The sequence below is a fragment of the Mustelus asterias genome, chromosome 3 (assembly GCF_964213995.1).
Source record: "Mustelus asterias chromosome 3, sMusAst1.hap1.1, whole genome shotgun sequence".
NCBI lineage: Eukaryota > Metazoa > Chordata > Chondrichthyes > Carcharhiniformes > Triakidae > Mustelus > Mustelus asterias.
In genome coordinates, this window is record NC_135803.1 from 135,667,703 (window position 1) to 135,688,968 (window position 21,266).

Here is a 21,266-nt window from a genome sequence, read left to right on the forward strand (position 1 = left end):
TCTATCATTGCATCACCAAAAGCAATGGAATTCATATCTTCAACCATGCAATTAGGTTATTTTATTTATAGCTCAAGTTTGACTCTTGCTTCCTGCGTTGTACTGCTTTAGAACCATAGAACCATAGAAAATTACAGCTCAGAAACAGGCCTTTTGGCCCTTCTTGTCTGTGCCGAACCACTTTCTCGCCTAACTCACTGGTATGCCTTTTTCCTGATTCACAATTCACAACTAAGTCCACCAATGGAAAGATTCCAGGAGCCGTATCAATTTGATCTGGTGTATTTTGGATGCTGAGTCCCTAAATTGTCACAGGAATCTGGTGCAATTGCCATTTTAAACTCTGTGAACAGGTCGATTAATAAACAGGTTCATAAACAAACAGGTTCATGGCAATAGACTATTTAGGATCCAATTCATGAACCTTGGGCCCTTGAAGCACTGAGGATCAGAGGGATCTTGGTCTCCCTTAAGGTAGCAGAACAGGTGGATAAAGTGATTAAGAACGTATATGGTATACTTGCCTTTATTAGCCGAGGCATAATGATGCAGGAACAGCGCTCTGAAAGCTCATGACTCCAAATAAACCTGTTGGACTTTAACCTGGGTTGTGAGACTTTTTATAGAGTTTAAGAGCAGTGAGGTTATGCTGGAACTAGATGAAACTTGGTTATGCCACGGCCAAATTATTGTGTGGTAGTTCTGGAATCCACATTATAGGAGGGATGTGATAGCACTGGAAAGGGTGCAGAGGAGATTTACCAGGATGTTGCCTGGGCTGGAGAGCTTTAGCTGTTTTCCTTGGAGCAGAGGAGACTGAGGGGGACATGATTGAGATGCATAAAATTATGAGGGGCATAGATAGAGTAGACAGTAATAAACGTTTCCCCTTGGTGGAGGGATCAATGACAAGGGGGCATAGATTTAAGGTAAAGGACAGGAGGTTTGGAGAGGATGTGAGCACGGTCGCACAGTGGTTAACACTTGCTGCTTCACAGCTCCAGGGTCCCGGGTTCGATTCCCGGCTCGGGTCACTGTCTGTGTGGAGTTTGCACATTCTCCTCGTGTCTGCGTGGGTTTCCTCCGGATGCTCCGGTTTCCTCCCACAGTCCAAAGATGTGCGGGTTAGGTTGATTGGCCAGGTTAAAAATTGCCCCTTAGAGTCCTGGGATGCGTAGGTTAGAGGGATTAGTGGGTAAATATGTGGGGATAGGGCCTGGGTGGGATTGTGGTCGGTGCAGACTCGATGGGCCGAATGGCCTCCTTCTGCACTGTAGGGTTTCTATGATTTCTATGAAATCCTTTTCACTCAAAGGGTAGTGGGATTCTGGAACTCACTGCTGAAAGGGTGATGGAGGCAGAGACCTCATAACATTTTAAGACATATTCGGATGTGCACTTGTGATGTCATGGCACACAAGGCTATGAACTAAGTGCTGGAAAATGGGATTAAAATAGTTGGGTGGTTTCTCTTTGACTGGCACAGATGCAATGGGCCGAAGGGTCTTTTTCTGTGCTGTAGACCTCTAAGATTTTGTGTTGCAAGGCAGTAAGTGAAATAATATCCACTCCATTGAAGAAAGCTAGTGAACAGTGTGTTTACTGTAGAGGCATTTGTACAATTGTTTTATATTGAGAGACTACACTGCACCTGATTGAAATAGTGGACTTGGCATATATGAACAGAATATCTGATTTCTGCATATATGATTTTGACCGGAAGCAATGTTGGTTCACCTAGGTGCATGCGATAAAGATTTGTTAATATGCAGAACAATAGTGATTAAGCCAGAGGACGCTTAAGGAAATTATTAAATATTAGACATTTGGATAGGATTGATTCAATGCATAAAGTATTATTCTGCTATTGAAGTGGTCTGTATTCCTAAACAGACGCAGCATTTGATTGTTATGAAGCAAATGCAGTTTGACGTCACTTAGAGGTCAATTACTTATTAGAGTTGAAAACTTGCAGATCAGTGGGCAATCACAAATTTCAGACTACACGTCAGAAGAACTCAATATAAGTGCATGGTTGTTGTATTTATTTATTTTTAAGATTGCTTTGAATCTGTACAAAATACGACATCCAGAGTATGACCAATGAAGGCGAGATATTTTTGCCATGTTATTTTTATTCATCTATATTTTTTATATTAAAAGTGATCCCATATTTCATGGTTCCTGTCAGTCACACTCGTTCCTCTGGTGTCAGTCAGAGCAGTCTTGGTTCGTGTGACACTATGCCGAGTTAGAAATGCTTAAGAAACTAGAAATTCAGTCAGTCCAATCCCCAGATACTTTGTGAAATATTATTTCACCTTCCATTTTCCCTCTCACCTTGCTGATGAGTTTAAAGTAAGGTTTCTGTTCCTATAAAGTCGGCACCTAATTTACAGGAGAAGCCCCCAGAAAAATGGAAGCAACCTATGTAAACTTCTCACAATGTAACTCCAGCCAACAACTGGCGAGAAGTTTAAATGTGGAGATGCCGGCGTTGGACTGGGGTAAACACAGTAAGAAGTCTCACAACACCAGGTTAAAGTCCAACAGGTTTATTTGGTAGCAAAAGCCACTAGCCTCCGGGCAGCGCTCCGAAAGCTTTTGCTACCAAATAAACCTATTGGACTTTAACCTGGTGTTGTGAGACTTCTTACTGAGAAGTTTAAATACAGCTTCTCAACAGGCATTTTTCAATCTAGATGTGTACATAGGAATTTATAATGGGAAGTTGACAACAAGTTTGTGCAAATGTGAACCTTTTAATATGTTATACGTATGTAGAGAGTAATTATTTACTTCAGCGGGGAGTGGTGTTTATTTGGGTAATACAAACCTTCTATAATCTTATTAACTCAATAACTCTTGTATTCCTCTGACTAATTTTTGGGTCTTAAATGGTTTCAAATTCATCTTTGTTTTGTGCTGACGGAGGTTGTGCCCATCCTTCCACAGTTTGTGGCGTTATATTTGCTATTGAAGAAATGCAACCACTGTCTACTCAGTATCACAGAAGTGTAACTATGCAGAATGAGGCCATTTGGCCCATCGTGTCTGCACCGGCTCTCCAAATTGGCACTATGGCTAACTGTCATTCCCTTCCTTTTCTCTGTACCCCTACACATTGTTTCTGTGTAAGCACTCATGTAATGCCCTATGTAACACTCATTTTGCTCTATGTAAGCAATCATCTAATGCCCTCCTGAATGCTTTGATTGAACCTGCCTCCGCCACATTTTCAGGCAGTGCATTCCAGACCCGAACCACTCGTTGTGTGAAAAAGATTTTTCTCACATCACATTTGCTTCCTTTGCCAAACCGCTTTAAATCTGTGCCTTCTCGTTCCTGATCCTTTATGAGCGGAAGGTTTCTCCGTATCCACTCTGTCCAGCTCCCTCGTGATTTTGAACACCAATAGTTGTTGTTACACAGAATTTGTGAAACATTACAGATAACTAGCAGCAGCATCTCTGGAAGATTCAGCTGCCATATTTTAAATTGTTTGGCTGCTAACATTTCAATGTTTGAATGGACCATCGATTAAGGGCGAGGAACTGAAATTTAAACAGGACCAACTGTGTCTTTATTTGTTATGCAGCTCCCTGGCTGGAAGAGGAAATCTGTGTAGTTTTGTGGTCAGCTCACTGATATTCTCTATTAGCTAAGAATATAAACAAGCTAAGGGAGCCTCCTTAGACAATTGGTAACCTAATAACGGTGGCACAGTGGTTAGCACTGCTGCTTCACAGTGCCAGGGACCCAGGTTCAATCCTGGCCTCGGGTCACTGTCTGTGTGGAGTCTGCACATTCTCCCCATGTCTGCGTGGGTTTCGTCCAGGTGCTCTGGTTTCTTCCCACAGTCCAAAGATGTGAAGATTAGATTGATTGGCCATGCTAAATAAACCATGACCCTAGTGTCAGAGGGATTCGTAGGGAAATATGTGGGGTTACGGGAATAGGGCCAAGGTGGGATTGTGTCCGGTGCAGACTCGATGGGATGAATGGCCTCCTTCTGCACTGTAGGGATTCTATGAAACTCTGATATAGCTGAAGACATTCACAAGGAAATTGTACTGTTTAATATGAGATAATGGATTTATCCTTCACAAATTCACTGCTTAAGGGAGCATTCAAAAATGAATTTCATAGCGTCACTGTAAGCACCAAAAGTGCCAGGGTGGCACAGTGCTTAGCACTGCTGTCTCACAGCACCAGGGCCCCAGGTTCAATTCTGCATTCAGTTCAGCTTCTTGTCAGACAATATAGATTCTAGTATTGTATCACTGGCAGAATGCGTTATGGTTTTATGTAATTATTATCTTTTTTATAAATGGATTTTTTTCTTGCAATCTCCAAAAGTACACAGAAAAATGTCTGAAAATTGATCTTTGTGTGACATGAAGTCTATCTCAGTTGGGCGCAAGGAGTATTAGAATAGAATCCCTACAGTGCAGAAGGAGGCCATTCGGCCCATCGAGCCTGCACCAACAACAATCCCACACAGGCCCTATCCTCATGACTCCATGTATGTACTTCCAATTGCCACTAAGCGGCAATTTAGCATGGCCAATCAACCTAACTCGCACATGTTTGGAGTGTGGGAGGAAACCGGAGCACCCAGGGGAAACCCACGCAAGCACAGGGAGAACGTGCAAACTCCACACAGACGGTGACCTGAGGCCGGGAATTGAACCCGGGTCCCTGGTGCTGTGAGACAGCAGTGCTAAGCACTGTGCCACCGTGTCGCCCTGGTCCTTATAATGATGCTATGAAATTCATTTTTGAATGCTCCCTTAAGCAGTGAATTTGTGAAGGATAAATCCAGTATCTCATATTAAACAGTACAATTACCTTGTGGGGGGAAAAAATAACTTTGCAGTATGAAGTAAAAAGCGCAAGTTAAACTAAAGCTTAATTGGTTCTGACTATTTGGATTGAAGTTACTGGGAGCAGCTTTCTCAGTACACAGCCACTGTCAACAGAAGTTCTCCTTAACAGAAGCTCAGACATTTTTCTCCATGAAGGCCTCACCGTGAAGATTGGAGATTTTGGGTTAGCGACGGTGAAATCTCGATGGAGTGGCTCCCAACAAGTCGGACAGCCAACAGGATCCATTCTTTGGATGGTGAGGATTTGGACATTTTTCGTCATTTAGCATGCTGAGTGTTTAGAAAGCTGGTTTAACGGCAGTGGTTACGATAAATAAAAATAAGATTTAGTTTTGCTAAATAGGCTTCTTGTTATCCAGATGCTATATTAAATGCCTGACACTCCCTAGAGCCATTCATTCAGGAAGTGAAAGATGTAGTCTGCGTTGAATATTTTGACTATTAAGCAAGAAGAGTTATGACGTTCCAGTGTTGGTTCTTGTTCATAAATACATAATCATTGCATTATAAGATGTTCTACTCATGATCTTAACAGTAATTTCTGGACCACACTCAAACAACCTGTCTACAAACGAAAACAGAAAATCTCAGTAGGTGTGACAGCATCTGTGGATAGAGAACATTCCAATGTTTTGAGTCTGGATGACTCTCCGTCAGGCCCATCCAGACTTGAAATGTTGGCTCTATTCTCTCTCCCCAGATGCTGTCAGACCTACTGAGATTTTCCAGAATTTTCTGTTTTTGTTTCAGATTCCAGTATCTGTAATAATTTGCTCTTAATCTGTATCCAAACTTTGACTTAAAATGTAGATGTGTAGATAAATAAGCGGAGGCAGTGGTGTCGTGTTATCGTCGCTAGTTTAGTAATCTGGGAGACCCAGGTTAGTGCTCTGGGGACCTGGTTTCGAATCCCACCATGGCAGCTGGTGAAATTTGAATTCAATAAATATCCGGAATTAAAAGTCTAATGATAACCGTGAACCCATTATGAACTGTTGTAAAAAAAACTCCCGAGTTCACTAATGTCTTTTAGGGAAGGAAATCTGCTGTCCTCATTTGGTCTGGCCTACACCCATGGCAATGTGGTTGACTCTTAAAGATCATGAGTTGAAAGGCAAATCGGGGATGAGTAATAAATGCTGGCACAGCCAGCGATGCTTACATCCCATGAATGAAAAAATAATCCTTGCATACTTATCAGCAAATAAATTGCAGAGATTCAGGAAAGCAGCTCACCACCACCTTCTCAAGGGCAACTAGGGATGGGCAATAAATGTTGTAAGAAGTCTCACAACACCAGGTTAAAGTCCACCAGGTTTATTTGGTAGCACAAGCCACTAGCTTTCGGAGCACTGCCCTTCCATCAGGTAAGTGGGAGTTCTGTTCACAAACAGGGCACATAAAGACACAAACTCAATTTACAAAATAATGGTTGGAATGTGAGTCTTTACAGGTAATCAAGTCTTAAAGGTACAGACAATGTGAGTGGAGAGAGGGTTAAGCACAGGTTAAAGAGATGTGTATTGTCTTCAGCCAGGACAGTTAGTGAGACTTTGCAAGCCCAGGCAAGACGTGGGGGTTACAGATAGTGTGACATGAACCCAAGATTCCGGTTGAGGCCGTCCTCATGTGTGCGGAACTTGGCTATCAGTCTCTGCTCAGCGACTCTGCGCTGTCGTGTATCGTGAAGGCTGCCTTGGAGAACGCTTACCCGAAGATCAATAAATGTTGGCCAGCCAGCGACACCCATGTCCCACGAAATAATTTTTTAAAAAAGTACTCAAATCAATCCTTTGTTTTTTTTTCTAACTTCTGATTCTCTGATCAAATCATGGGAACGCTGTAATGGCTGGTTAAATGACAGCAAAGATAATTGTGATTAAATGTCCTTTTTGGCATCTCACAAACCTACCTTGCTTTCTCTGCCTTTTGATTTATGATTGGGTGCTTTCTCTTAACTTGGGATATCAGTTCCCTTACAATTTCCCTAAATTAATATTTCCTAAATGCATTGTAAACGGAGATGAACTTTATATTGAAAGTTTAGTTATAGCATTTGTACTCCCGTTCATGCAGCCCCAAAAGCAATTTGCGTGTTCCTGTCTTTTTGGAATGATCAGCAGCAGATGCCACTTGAAAAATGACATGTCATCTCATCCTAGTCAGATGATCTTCCAAAAATAATTCTTTAAAAATAGTTTTACTTTAGCATATAACTTGACCCAGCGTACAAGATGACCCTATTTTTCCAGCTTATGCTTGGCGTATAATCAATCCTCCTTTTCAGCCATGACATTATTTATTATATTTTAGTAGTCAGTCTCAATTTTTTTCCCCATGAATGCAAGTTTTACTTACTGACACCTTAGAACTGGGCATAAGAGATCAAACAGACAATGCAAGCTGTGTTGTGTGGGAGTTCAAGACACGTCCATTCTGTGAACTGGAAACAGATAACATTTCAAAATGGTGGCCACCCATACCCACAGTGACATTTTGCTTTTATCCTTGATGTCTAAGTTGACCCGCAATTTTGGAGGGATTTTCTGAGGCTTTAAAGGTCGACTTATATGCCAAAACCTGCGGTACTTGCTGCTGATTCATAAGAGCAAAGAAAAGTACAGCAGAGGACCAGGCTCTTTGGCCCTCCAAGCTGTGCTGATCATGATGCCCTAACTAAACTAAAATAAACCTTCTGCCCGTACTCAGTCTGTATCCCTCTATTTCCTCCCTATTCATGTACCCATCCAGATGCCTCTCAAATGTTGCTAATGTGCCTGCTTCCATCACCTCCTCTGGCAGCGCGTTCCACCATTCTGTGTGTGAAAAATGTCTGCCGTACGTCTCCCTTAAACTTTCCCCCTCTCACCTTGAACCTGTGCCCCCTTGTAATTGATACTTCTTCCCTGGGAAAAAGCCTCTGACTATCCACCCTGTCTATGCTTCTTAGAACTTTGTGGACCTCTGTCATCTGGGATATCTATCACTATCCTATTTCAGTCAGGAAATAATTAAATAGGCAAGAAATTAGGATTTCTGCCATTTGGCCTTGTATTCATTAGTGATAAGAATGCACTCGATTAATTTGGTATTTTCATGTACACTGCTATATTTGTCTGTGAATAGCAAGCATTCAGTGTTAAACTCTACTTCTATTGCATCCAAAGATCACTAGTTTTCTCCAAATTACTTTCAGTTGGAATCTATTTCTAAATTAAATATACTGTCAAAGTGACCTTTGGAAATATCATTAGAGACATGACTTATGTTGTCAGTAGATGAGCAATAGATGTAACTTCTTTCTGATCAGAATAATCAATTCTGCCTAATCCTGGTGAGTTATTTAAAGTTCTATATTGTTGGGCCCAGGCACTTTTGATGCTTCTATATTCAAAGATGCAGCCCCCCCCCCCCCCGCCCCCTCCAACAGTAGGGGTCTGGACGCGAGTTAATGCTACACGAAAAAGAGAAAATGTAATTGAAAGTGGCTATTTGTTCTGAAATGAGACCATGGAAAGCAGTTTTAATGGTGAATGTAGAAAAACCACGTTTTGAAACCTTGCCTTTTAGCTTTTAGAATATTCCATTTTATAGTAATCTCCGTAGACTCTCCCTAAATGGCCTGTTTGTCGTGTTAATGAAATAGAGTCTTCAGTTTTGGTAGTTGATATAAGGAGACCACTTACTTTTTGGAAGGTGAAAAACTAAATGGCGTAGAGGGGCAAAGAGATCTGGGAATAGATACGTTTGTTGTTAAAAGTATCATTGCAAGTTGAGACCATGAAGTGTGCAAAATATGGAGCTCGATTTCCAGCGGAATAAAATGTAAAAGGAGGGAGAGATTGTTAAATTTATATAGAATCTTGGCTAAAGAAAAAGTTTTTGAGTATTGTCGTGTAGACCTGTGTCTCCGTTCCACCAGAAAGGATATTGAACCACTGGAGAAAGTGTAGAAAAGAGTTACAAGGATGTTATAATTGAGAGGATGTGACTGACGATCAGGAAAGATCGAATAGATTGGGGCTTTTTAACCAGAGAAGAGAAAACTAAGAGACCTGATAATAGTTTTTCAAGTTATGGAGTGGTTTGATATGGTGGACATGGAGAAACTGTTTCCACTTTTGGTGAGTGCAGATAAAGGGGCAGAAATCAGAAGATACACAGATCAAATTAAGAATTTAAGAGAAGTATCTTTACGCAGCATACTGAGAATGTGGAATTTGCTGCTACATGGAGTGGCTGATAGATAGTTTTGCTGCCCTTAAGGGAGGCTTCATAAATACTTCATTAATGGTGTTAGGTGGAGTCACCATTAGAGCTTGAATGATGTGAAAAGTAAGTAGATCTCAGTTGGTTTTGTGTATGTGTGCGCGCGGGTGTGTGTGTGTATGGTCATAGTTGGGTGAGGAGAGAAAAAGAGCAGAGATTCATTCCTCAGAAAAGAAAGCATGCTCACTTGGATTGCGATTGAGGGTAAAGTACTTTTAACTGCTGGCTTACTCACTGGAGATTTCAACAAATGTATTTCAGTCTACTCTGATTATTATTTTCTAACCAAGATTGGCCAGAATCCTTCCACAGAGACTTTTCCTAGCCTGCTGCTCAACATTGAACATGGAATCTTTGTTAGTATCTCCTGTTTTCTTTACTATCTTCCTCACTTCTAAAAATAACGACTCGCGCTGTGACATGGTTCCACGTCTGACCACCTGAAGTCTCAATATTTTGCACAGTTTGCATGAAAGAATATTTTCGAAGATTTGGATTTCCTGAAACTCCCAAAGATCCCCTTCCCTCAACTGGGTATTGTAACTTATTGCAAGGAATTGTTTTTTTCTAGGCACCCGAGGTTATCCGAATGGAGGAGGTTAATCCATACAGTTTTCAATCTGACGTCTATTCATATGGTATTGTGCTGTTTGAACTAATGACAGGAGAACTGCCTTACTCCCACGTAAACAATCGAGATCAGGTAGGAAGGCAATCCATTCAAGTACCCAAGTCTTTAAAGACAAACTAGTACTTGGTCTTCACTTCCTCCTCCTCTTCCCCTATGATTTTTCTGTGCTTTTTCTCCTTTATCACACACTACTACAGGCTAGTGACTTGTTGCTGCATCTCCGATAATGCTTACATGTAACCAGATGGCACAGGGCAGTTGTCCAGTTTGCTTTGGCTGTTGATTTATTAATCTTTCCTTCCTCTCCATGTGTCTGCGTGGGTTTCCTCCAGGTGCTCCGGTTTCCTCCTACGGTCCAAAGATGTGCTGGTTAAATGCATTGGCCATGCTAAATTCTCCCTCCGTGTACCCGAACAGGCGCCAGAATATGGCGACTAGGGGATTTTCACACTAACTTCATCGCAGTGTTAATGTAAGCGTACTTGTGACTATTAAATTAACTTTTTTTTCTTGGCCCCCAGTAACAAAGTTCCTCCTTATGATGATGCAGTGAAATTGGGTGATGGTGTTATAGGTTATAGCAGCAATGGCCTACATTTTGTAGAGCTTATGTCATGGATTTTGTTCCACTTGTCCTGGGGATGGGGGGGGAGGGAGGTGGTTTACAGGTGTCAAAAGCCATTCAGTGGCCATTCTTCATATGTGAACCACAAACTATTAAATTGCATCAGGGAGCAGTGCCTGATCCTTGTTAACGCTTGTACATCTTCCAGCAGGAGTCCCCAAACAGTGATCAGAAACATTTGTTCAGCAGGCATTGAAAACAGTTATAGGATTCCAATTGCTGCGCTAACTGAAACAACCCAGAGTTAGAAAGGAAAACCGACAGTTACCAATTAACATGGGTTTGGTTCCATGGCTGGTATTTTACCCACTGGGAATCTGTCTGTTTTACCTTTCACTTGCAAATTGAGTGTTTAATTTCACACTCACAATATCGCAAACTATTTTGATTTCTTTCCAAATTCAGCACTCCCAATTTTGTAAAGCAGTGATTAAACCTGTAAAATATAAAATTTGCATTGTGTATGCTGCACACTTCTTATTCGAGTCTCAGGGTTATGAAGGCCGCTCTTGCATCTGCTCACCTCTGCCACCAGATGGAGCTTCAAAAAAAGAACTTGCATTTACACAGCGCCCTTAATGTGGCAAAATATCCCAATGAAATATTTACTCTTATATTTCTCTCTCTGGAGATGCTGCTGATTTGCTTTCTCATAAAAAAGTATTTTTCTTACATTCTTGATAAACATATTTCACATTCTTTCACCCATTGGTGTAACAACGTTTTAAAATCTGCCTTTGCCTTTGTGCGATTAGATCATTTTCATGGTGGGAAGAGGATTTTTAACACCTGACCTCAGTAAACTCTACAAAAATTGCCCAAAAGCAATGAAAAGACTTGTAGCAAACTGTTTGAACAGGAACAAGGATGACCGACCTCTCTTTCCTCAGGTAAGACTAAAGACAGTGAGGGCACCTACTGTGTTTACTGATGATAAACCATAAAAATAAGATGTGGGTTATTTTTATAGTGGCAAGGTTTATGAGTTTATCCTGTATGCACTTTTCACACTCGGAGTAAATCAAACTATATTACTAGGTCAGTGGAGTACAAATCAAATTATACTACAACATGTACTCTGGTGAGATCCTGACTGCTATGTCCAGTTCTGATTGTTTAAGGCACTAGAAACACTTGGAATATTTAGAGCGAGATGAGAGAAAAATCACAGGACTAATTGCAGAATCCTTGGACTGAGAGAGTACTGAGGAATTAACAAGAGGTTAGAGACTGTGATCTCTTTGAATGAAGATCAGTGTTACAAAATATAGATAATTACATAGTGTAGAAAAGATTGGCCATGCTAAATTATCCCTGTGTCGGGGAAATTAGCAGGGTAAATACGTGGGGTTACGGGAATAGGCCTGGGTGGGATTGTTGTTGGTGCAGGCTTGATGGGCTGAATGAGCTCCTTATGCACTGTAGGGATTCTATGCTTGTATGAAAAGAGAAATGCAGAGCTTTATTCGAAGTTTTTATATATATATATATATAAATAATATGGGCGGAGAAATGGCAGATGGAGTTTAATCCTGGCAAGTGTGAGGTGTTGCACTTTGGGATATCAAATGTTATGGATAAGTATATAGTTAATGGCAGGACCCTGAACACCAAGTGGCCACACAATTATTTAGAGTGGTAAAGAAGTCGTTTAGCATATTTGCCTTTATTGGTCAGGTCATTGAGTACAAGAGTCAGGATGTCATATTGCAGCTTTATAAAACTTTGGGTTAGGCCACACTTAGAGTATTGAGTTAAATTCCAGTCGCCACGTTGCAGGAAGGATGTGGAGGCTTTGGAGACGGTGCAGAAGTGGTTTACCAGGAGGCTGCCTGGATTAGAGGATATGAGCCATAAGGAGAGGCTGGACAAATTAGGCTTGTTTTCTCTGGAGTACAGGAGGCTGAGGGGAGACCTGGCATAGAAGTCTATAAGATTATGATAGGGTTGATAGTCAGAATCTTTTTCCCAGAGTTGGAATATCTAATACTAAGGGGCATGCATTTAAGGTGAGAGGGGAAAGTTCAAAGGAGATGTAAGGGGCAAAGTTCTTTACACAGAGAGTGGTTGGGCTTTTAAGGGGCTTTTAGATACTCGCATGAACATGAAAGGAATAGAGGGATATGGACCAAGGGTAGGCAGAAGGGATTATTTTAATTTGGCGTCATGTTCAGCACAACATTGTGGGCCAAAGGGTATGTTCCTGCACTGTTCTATGTTCTAAACCAAGACAATAGAACAAGGTTAAATAGGTGAAGGGTAAATTAAGAACTAATGTCAGAACAGACTTCCAGAAAGGGTATTGGAGACACACTTTAGAAGTTCATCATAGAATCCCTACAGTGCAGAAAAGGCCATTCAGCCCATCAAGTCTGTACCGACTCTCTGACAGAGTATCTTACCCAAGCCCTCTCCCTGACCTATTCCTGTAACCCTGTAGGGTCTATTTTCTTCTTCAGAATAAACTTGAGCATGACTGGTTTGAAGTGGAAACTTCTTTATTAAGTGTCTTTTATACTTAGCATTTTACAGAAAGTGAAATAAGGATTACTTAAGTGAGAGAGAAAAAGAGAGAGAGAGAAAGATAAAAAGCAGCAAAAGCCAGCGCTGGATCAAACTAACTAAACATCGATCTGTGTCTACAATATAACTGAATACTGACCATGTGTTATTAAAGAATTGGGTACAAGCAGTCTCTAGCTGCATCAAAACACTGGCAACTGTGACCATGGAAGCTCCTGTTTACCATATGAGCAAGCTTGTTTACCTTACATTGTACTTTTAGAGAATGTCGCTAAGTTTCCAGGCTGGACCCAGAATTCCAAGCTGATGTGGCCAAATTAGCTTAAGTTAGCTTTAAGGCATAGCACAATTAGTTACATTAGGCAGAAATACTTTAAAATGAAGCCTTTAACTGGGCAAACCATACAGTGGATCCCATAAACCCCACACATTTACTGTGGCCCATCCATCTAACCTACACATCTTTGGACTGTGGGAGGAAACCAGAGCAGACATGGGGAGAACGTGCAGACTCCACACAGCCAGTCACCCAAGGCCCAGAATTGAACACGGGTCCCTGGAGCTGTGAGGCTGCAGTGCTAACCACTGTGCCATCCTCGATGTCATAATTGGAAGAATTATAGCCTTCTAGATAAATGAACTGAGATAGGCTGAATGGGTCTCGATCATCTATATTTATTTTGTGATTAGGAAATCATTTAAGCAGGGGTCATGCATTGAAGTATCCTGTGGGAATCTTCTGCTAGACGTAGAAAGGAGTACAGCATGTCACAAGCAAATTCTAGAAGTTTGTGCAGCAGCTACCAGACGTACAAGGGAAAATGACTACAATCAGCTAGCACTAAGTGTTTTTTGATACCATCAGGTGTTTAAGTATTCTGGTCACAATCGCAAATATACAATGGTGGCATTATGAGAATTCAGTCCACTCTTGGGGTGATCTAAGGCTCACACACACTTGGTTGTTTCTCTTTGTCTTCTCAACCGCTGTTGATGTTTTTTTCTAACCTTGTTGCATAAAATGATTAAGACTTATTTTTATTGTGTTTAGACAAGTGTGACAGAACCCGCAGAGCTTTTGCAGGAAGCAGTGATTTGAAGGCGAGGGTCTCTTATTTCTTTGGGGATTAGGAAAAGAGTTCCAAACACAAAATGAACGATGATCCCAGTGTTCTTGAAGGAAGGTTCCAATATCTACCTTCACTGCTTCCTTGCGGTGACTTGCTGCTCTGCACACATCCGTCTCCCCTAACTTTGATGATCTTGCAAGAACCAGATATATTAATAGAATAATTATTGTGTGTGTTTAGGCCAGAGTGTTCACTGCACCCTACCAATGCATTAGACAAAATCTAATCTTATAGTCCCTGCTGGAATGGTGAGAATCAATAGCAGCTCATTGACCTGAGCCTTTGGCCTGCTGCACCACTATGGAAGGGCCTTGAAGGAGGATGGTATGGTCAATTACATCAAGGGCAGATTGAGAAGGACGAGGAGGGAACATTTACCTTTGTCACAGTCACAAGCGGCACAGTGGTTAGCACTGCTGCCTCACAGCGGTTAGCACTGCTGCCTCACAGCGCCAGGGACCCGGGTTCGATTCCCAGCTTGGTGGTTCACTGTGCAGAGTCTGCAAATTCTCCCCATGTCTGCGTGGGTTTCCTCCGGGTGCTGCATTTTCCTCAGTCTGAAAGACGTGCTGGTCAGGTGCTAAATTCTCCCGCAGTGTACCCAAACAGGTGCCAGAATGTGGCGACTAGGGGATTTTCACAGTAACTTCATTGCAATGTTAATGTAAGCCTACTTGTGACTAATAAATACAAAGGATGTCATTTGAGACTTTGATTCCATTCGTTTTGGTATTCTGGCTTCTTTTGCAGATTGATGAATATTTAAAAATCAGTATGCAATCCTGTCTGTTTTATTGTAAGATAAGTGCTATATGTAGTATAATAATTACCTTTTTGCACTGTTCCTTTATTGGGGGGGGGGGGTGGGAAGGGTGTGGCGGCAGGGGGGCGGGGGTGGGAAGGGTGTGGCGGCGGGGGGGGAGAGCGGGGGTGGGAAGGGTGTGGCGGCAGGGAGCGGGGGTGGGAAGGGTGTGGCGGCGGGGGGGGAGCGGGGGTGGGAAGGGTGTGGCGACAGGGGGGGGGGGGGGGAAGGGTGTGGCGGCGGTCAATCCATCATTTGCATTCCATTAATGGGATGCAAATCAGGTTCACGCCGGCCTCTGGTGGGTTTTTCGACCCGCCATGATGGGCACCAGTGGAAGATTCTGCCATAAATTCACGTTGGCGTGAAACCAATTTCTGGGCCTCCTGCCCTCGGACACAGCGGCAAGGGCTTGGGAAAATTCAGCTCTTGGTTTTCATTCAGACGTTAGGGAAGAGGCTCAATCTGAGCTTTGCAGGAGACGAGTACAGTTAGCCCTGAGGCACGAGGCTCCCATTTTTACCAGGAAATTACATTCCCACAGGTAGCCTGGAACGATTGACTGCATTAGGAGTGAATAGGTTCAAATTTCAGCTGATACAAGCATATGGAATTCTAGATGCAGAATGCAATAAATGCTGGAGATGGTTAATAACCTGCAGACATGGAAGATGTACTTCTAGGATTTATTTGCGATTGAATAACAAGGAGAAAGCTAATTCTATCGAACGGTTGATGAGACAAAGGACTGTTACAGCAAAATAGTTATTGTAAAGAATTTAATTGAATCTTTTATAAGGATTAGATTAAAATAGGTAACAGTTTCTAACCATAATTTCATATAACTTAAATTGCCATAACTGTAACTTAAACTACATAAATTGCATGTATATAGATTCAAATGTGTAGCATTGCTTCATTTTTCTTTTTAATCTCCTTTCTGAAATTGTTACAGATTTTATCCTCTGTTGAACTGTTGCAACATTCATTACCCAAAATCCACCGTAGTGCCTCGGAACCCTCTCTCCATCGAGCTGCACACACTGAAGATTTGAATCCCTTAACCTTAACATCAACAAGACTGGTTGCTTGCTGACCTCGAGTCAAGAGCAATAGAGAAAGCTATTGTGCAGTTATGCTTCTTTGGGTGCTACAGGCAAGTGAATGATATGCAGCATCTTGTAATCAATTCTGGAAGCTGCCATTGTTCAGATTTAATGATACCAACTGGTCAGGCAAAAGGTGCCACCATTTGATTTAATGTGTGGATTCCTGGTAAGTTTCATGAAGCCTTTTCCCAAGATGGACATATAGCTGACTCGCACATCGGAGATTGCGTGGCAGACACACCATGCCCATTGCCATCCTCACCACCAGACTTCAGACTGTGCACTGGTGCAATGTGGCTGAATTGGAGACCGTTATATTACAGCATACTACATGATCCAATCAGCAAACAACTTGCTTATCAAAGAAGACATTTCTAAAGCAAATATTCACCGCTTTTATATTGACTTAACAGATGTGAGGATTAAAGGTGGACTAATGCGGTAAACTGTGAGTCACTATGATGCAACAAGTGTGTTGAAGTGGTTATAAATAATTGGGAGGTTTATTGTTTAAGTTTTGTTTGTTTTTTTGCTATTGAGTGGGGATAACATGGTATTCCATTGGATACCTGTAGAGTTGTTGTCAGTCCCATGTATTTTAATAAAATAAGTTAATTTGCATTTTATACAGAACTATATGCAGTTCTTTTAGATCGGTCTATTCAGAGCATTAAATAATTGAAAAATGTAATAATAGATTTTAACAGCATTAAAATGACAAGAAAAACTATAAATGTACTATTAGTTACTACTGAGGAATAGTACAAAAATAGAGGTGGCTGCAATCATTTATATTCATTATCATTTTCTGGAACTCCAGTTTAGCCAGAAGAGCAAACAGACCCAAACTTGTCCCTGTGTTCCTCCATAGTCTACCATAATACCATTTGGTTTTATAATCTGTCATGCTGAAAGTTTATTTATTAGTGTCACAAGTAGGCTTACATTAATACTGCAATGAAGTTACTGTGAAAATCCCCTAGTTGCCACACTCTGGCGCCTGTTCGGGTACACTGAGGGAGAATTTGGCATGGCCAATGCACCTAGCCGGCACGTCTTTTGGACTGTGGGAGGAAACCCAGAACACCCGGAGGAAACCCACGCAGACACGGGGAAAACATGCAAACTCCACACAGACAGTGACCCAAGCCAGGAATCAAACCTGGGTTCCTGGTGCTGTGAAGCAGCAGTGCTAACCATCATGCCGCCCCATGAACTTAACATGAGTGATTTTTCTCTCTGTGATGATTTCCTCTCTTCCTAAGGTGTTAACCTCTTGGTGTAGCATAATACAATGGTCATCAAAATCCCTGTGTTCATTCTAGGGTACTAAAAATAACTAAATAATAAATGGACCAAGAGCTGAGTCAGTGAGAATAGTAAAAGTTTGTTTGGATTTGTTACAATCCCATCGAGGCCAATAACAAAAAAATCTGAACTTCCAGTTGATGGCTGAAAAGGTGCATGACAAGATTCCATATGTTAAGACTTTTACTGTAATAAGCAACCGAAAGTGCCATTGACTGAACATTTTCTCTAGGTAACTTATACTTTAAATTATGGAACAGGACATTCACAAGTATACATTGTACTGTGCTTGACATTGGCTCAAAACTTTGGATTAGAGTCAGAACCCACCCCGTATGTGATCAGACAGAAATCTACCCACTTACCTGCATACATTGACTTCCAATCCACGATGCAGAGGAACTCTCTCAGCGCAGGAATCCTCGCAGAAAGCAGTGATGAGGATCTGCTCAGAAGCTTTTGTACAGCACTGACAATAACACCTCTTTGGTGTTTAGATGTCCCCAAACTCTGTGTGTCAGTGAGTGAATGAGTGAGAGTGTAAGTGGGTAGTTTGGCAGCTGGGTAAGGTGGATAGGGTGCTGTGAGTGGGTTGGAGTGCAGGGGTTGCTGCAACACCACCTGGTAGCTAGCCAGGTAAGTCAGAACTGTAAGAGTTAGAGACATTTTCAGTGGGTCCTGGAAGTGGAGGAATTGCCCATTGGAAGTTCAAACTTGCTGGAAAATGCACACAGAGTCATTGTGTCAAGACTTCCGCAGGGTCCTGATGCACATCCGGGGGGGGGGGGGGGGGGGGGAATGTCCGGTCCCTGACGATTTAGAGGCTGAAAGATCTGGGCCATTCAATTTTCCTGGAGCCAGTCCAACATGATTCTTAGGTCCCTGGCTTTACTTTCATTCCTTTCCTTTTTCAGCCTGGTAACTTCTAACTCTAGAACTGTGTTGACATTGAGTTTTTCTGGAGCGACCTTCTCTTGTGCAAGCTAGGGAATCATCCATCCTTGTTTTAACTCCTCCCAGTTTTGGTCTTTTCAAACTGAGTATGAGCTCTCACCTGTAATCTTGCATAGTGAACCATAAAAACTTTCAGCCAATAGCTGCCCTCTCTCTCCCAATTCTAGGCAGACTAATTTGGTGATATTTTAGTGAAGTCTGCAACATGATTTGACAATAGCTTCCTTGGCACACTTCCCCTCTCAAAACCTATCTCCATGGTAATGTGAATCACATGGGCTTCGTAACCAGGGAGAAATGCTGACTAGCTATTCTTTAGACTCCACTTCTATCCAATCTTGGAATCAAATAGGCAGCTTGTAGTATAACCATTTATAACTAACTACACATTTTTAACACCTTCCTGGAACTACCCAACCTAACCACTGTAAGCACAGATACTGCTGCCATTGCCTCCATGTGTGAACATCTTACACCTTCTTCCTCGCAAAGCAATCCATGTCTCTTTTTAATCTTTACCAACTATGTCACCCAGGCCTATTGTCAGGCCGACTTCAGCACTCCCTTTATCTTACCTAAAATATTGCGTGCGGTTCTGGTCACCACACTACCAGAAGGACATGGAAGCTTTGGAGAGAGTGCAAACGAGGTTCACCAGGATGTTGCCTAGTCTTGAGGGTGTTGACTATGAGGAGAGGTTGAATAAACTGGGATTGTTTTCACTGGAAAGACGGAGGCTGAGGGGAGACCTGATAGGGGTCTACAAAATTATGAGAGGCAAAGACAGGGTGGATAGTCAGAGGCTGTTCCTAGGATGGAAGTATCAATTACAAGGGGGCACAGGTTCAAGGTGAGAGGGGAAAGTTTAAGGGAGATGTGCAGGGGAAGTTTTTCACGCAGAGAGTGGTAGGTGCCTGGAACGCGCTGCTAGAAGAGGTGGTGGAAGCAGGCACATTAGCAACATTTAAGAGGCATCTGAATGGGTACACAAATAGAGAGGGAATAGAGGGATATAGAGCAAGTAAGGGCAGAAGGTTTTTTAAGTTTAGTCTACAGACAGGATCTACAAGCATTTAGAGAGGCAAGGACTGATTAGGGACAGTCAGCATGGCTTTGAGAGTGGAAAATCATGTCTCACAAATTTAACAGAGTTTTTTGAAGGGGTAACCAAGAAGGTAGATGAGGGCAGTGCAGTCGATGTTGTCTACATGGACTTTAGCAAGGCCTTTGACAAGGTACCACATGGTAGGTTGTTTTTTTTTGTATTTCTGATTCCAATTCAATCAAATCAAGTCCAATTCAGAGTCTCAACAAGTTGAGACATTCCCGATCCAAGCTGACAAGACAGGGCTGTCACCTCCTGTCTTAGGCTTGATCTACATGATCCAAGCTGATTGGAGTAGGCATAGCTCCTCCTCCAAGGCTTGATCTCATTTGCATCTTAGCCAAAAGGCCGAGATGTCGCTTTTAAAAATTGCTTCAAATGAAGCTAAAATGTAACCTAATGACTTCAACCAAGCACAGCATGTTGATACTACACTTGATCTTAGCCAAAAGGCCGAGATAGGTTGTTACATAAGGTTAAATCTCACAGGATCCAGGGTGAGGTAGCCAAATGGATACAAAATTGGCTTGATGACAGAGGGTGGTAGTAGAGTTATTTTTCGAACTGAAGACCTGTGACCAGCAGTGTGCCTCAGAGATCAGTGCTAGGTCCACTGTCATTGGTTATTTATATTAATGATTTGGATGAGAATTTATAGTAAGTTTGCAGATGACACCATAATTGGTGGCATAGTGGAGTGAAGAAGGTTATCTTGAAGAACGGGATCTTGATCAATTAGGCCAGTGGGCCGATGAATGGCAGATGGAGTTTAGATAAATGTGTGGTGGTGGATTTTGATAGGTCGAATTGGGGCAGGACCTACTCAGTTAATGGTAGGGCGTTGAGAGTTATAGAATAAAAAGATCTAGGAGTGCAAGTTCATAGAAACTGGAGTCACAGGTGGAAAGGATGGTGAAGAAGGCATTCGGCATGCTTGGTTTCATTGGTCAGAACATTGAGTACAGGATTTGGGATGTCTTGGTGAAGTTGCACAGACATGAGCAAGGCCACACTTGGAATACTGTGTGCAGCTCTGGTCACCCTATTATAGAAAGGATATTATTAAACTAGAAATAGTACAGAAAAGATTTACTAGGATGCTACTGGGACTTGATAGTTTGAGTTACAAGGAGAGACTGGATAGACTGGGACTTTTTTCCCCTGGAGCATAGGAAGCTTAGGGGTGATCTTATAGAGGTAGATAAGGTAGTCAACATCTTTTCCCAAAGGTAGGGGAGTCTAAAACTAGAGGGCATAGGTTTATGGAGAGAAGGGAGATACAAAAGGGTCCAGAGGGGCATTTGTTTCATTGAGTGGTGACTGTCTGGAACAAACTGCCAGAAGTAGTAGTAGAGGCAGGTACAATTGTCTTTTAAAAAGCATTCAGACAGTTACATGGTGAGATGGATATAGAGGGATATGGGCCAAACGTGGGCAATTGGGACTAGTTTAGTCGTTAAAAACTGGGCAGCATGGACAAGTTGGATTGAAGGGCCTGTTTCCATGCTGTAAACTTCTATGACTCTAGTTAGGGCATCATGATCAGCACAGGCTTGGAGGGCCTAAGGGCCTGTTCCTGTGCTGTAAGACAGTCCCAAAGTATCTAATAAATACCATAATCATAGCAGTGGACTTGTTTTTAAAATGGGATACGGGCAGAATTCAGGTCATATAACCTGTGATTATAGATATTTCAAATAAAGAGGATATTTCAAAAAGTTACAGGAGGAATGATAAATAAGAAGTGGGTTAAGTTAAATGGTGTGAAGAACGCAGCATTAAGATAGGATACAATAAGGTCTTCTTCCCAGGTAAAAGTTCTGCATATTAACACAATACAAGAAATAAACTGAGTGAATTAGAGGCTCAACTACTACTTAGAAGGTATTACACAGGGACCATTATTGCAACATGATTGCAG

The 21,266-nt window shown here is 41.9% G+C and overlaps 1 protein-coding gene and 1 non-coding gene across 5 annotated transcripts in view; one reads left to right on the forward strand and one right to left on the reverse strand.

The window, feature by feature from the left end:
- The window catches only part of LOC144491617 (RAF proto-oncogene serine/threonine-protein kinase-like), a 118,247-nt gene extending 101,643 nt beyond the window's left edge, over window positions 1–16,604 (forward strand). For all 4 annotated transcript variants that reach the window (XM_078209701.1, XM_078209699.1, XM_078209700.1 and 1 more), the window contains 4 exons: window positions 5,007–5,125; window positions 9,730–9,861; window positions 11,170–11,304; window positions 15,825–16,604. In XM_078209701.1, the coding sequence (XP_078065827.1) occupies window positions 5,007–5,125; window positions 9,730–9,861; window positions 11,170–11,304; window positions 15,825–15,965 (527 nt within the window). In that variant the 3' untranslated portion in view covers window positions 15,966–16,604. The remainder of the gene's footprint in view (window positions 1–5,006; window positions 5,126–9,729; window positions 9,862–11,169; window positions 11,305–15,824) is intronic.
- Window positions 16,605–19,618: 3,014 nt separating this feature from the next.
- On the reverse strand, window positions 19,619–19,811 carry LOC144491941 (U2 spliceosomal RNA). The gene has a single exon (XR_013497520.1). It is a non-coding gene; the product is annotated as a U2 spliceosomal RNA (small nuclear RNA).
- Between the last annotated feature and the right edge of the window lie 1,455 nt (window positions 19,812–21,266).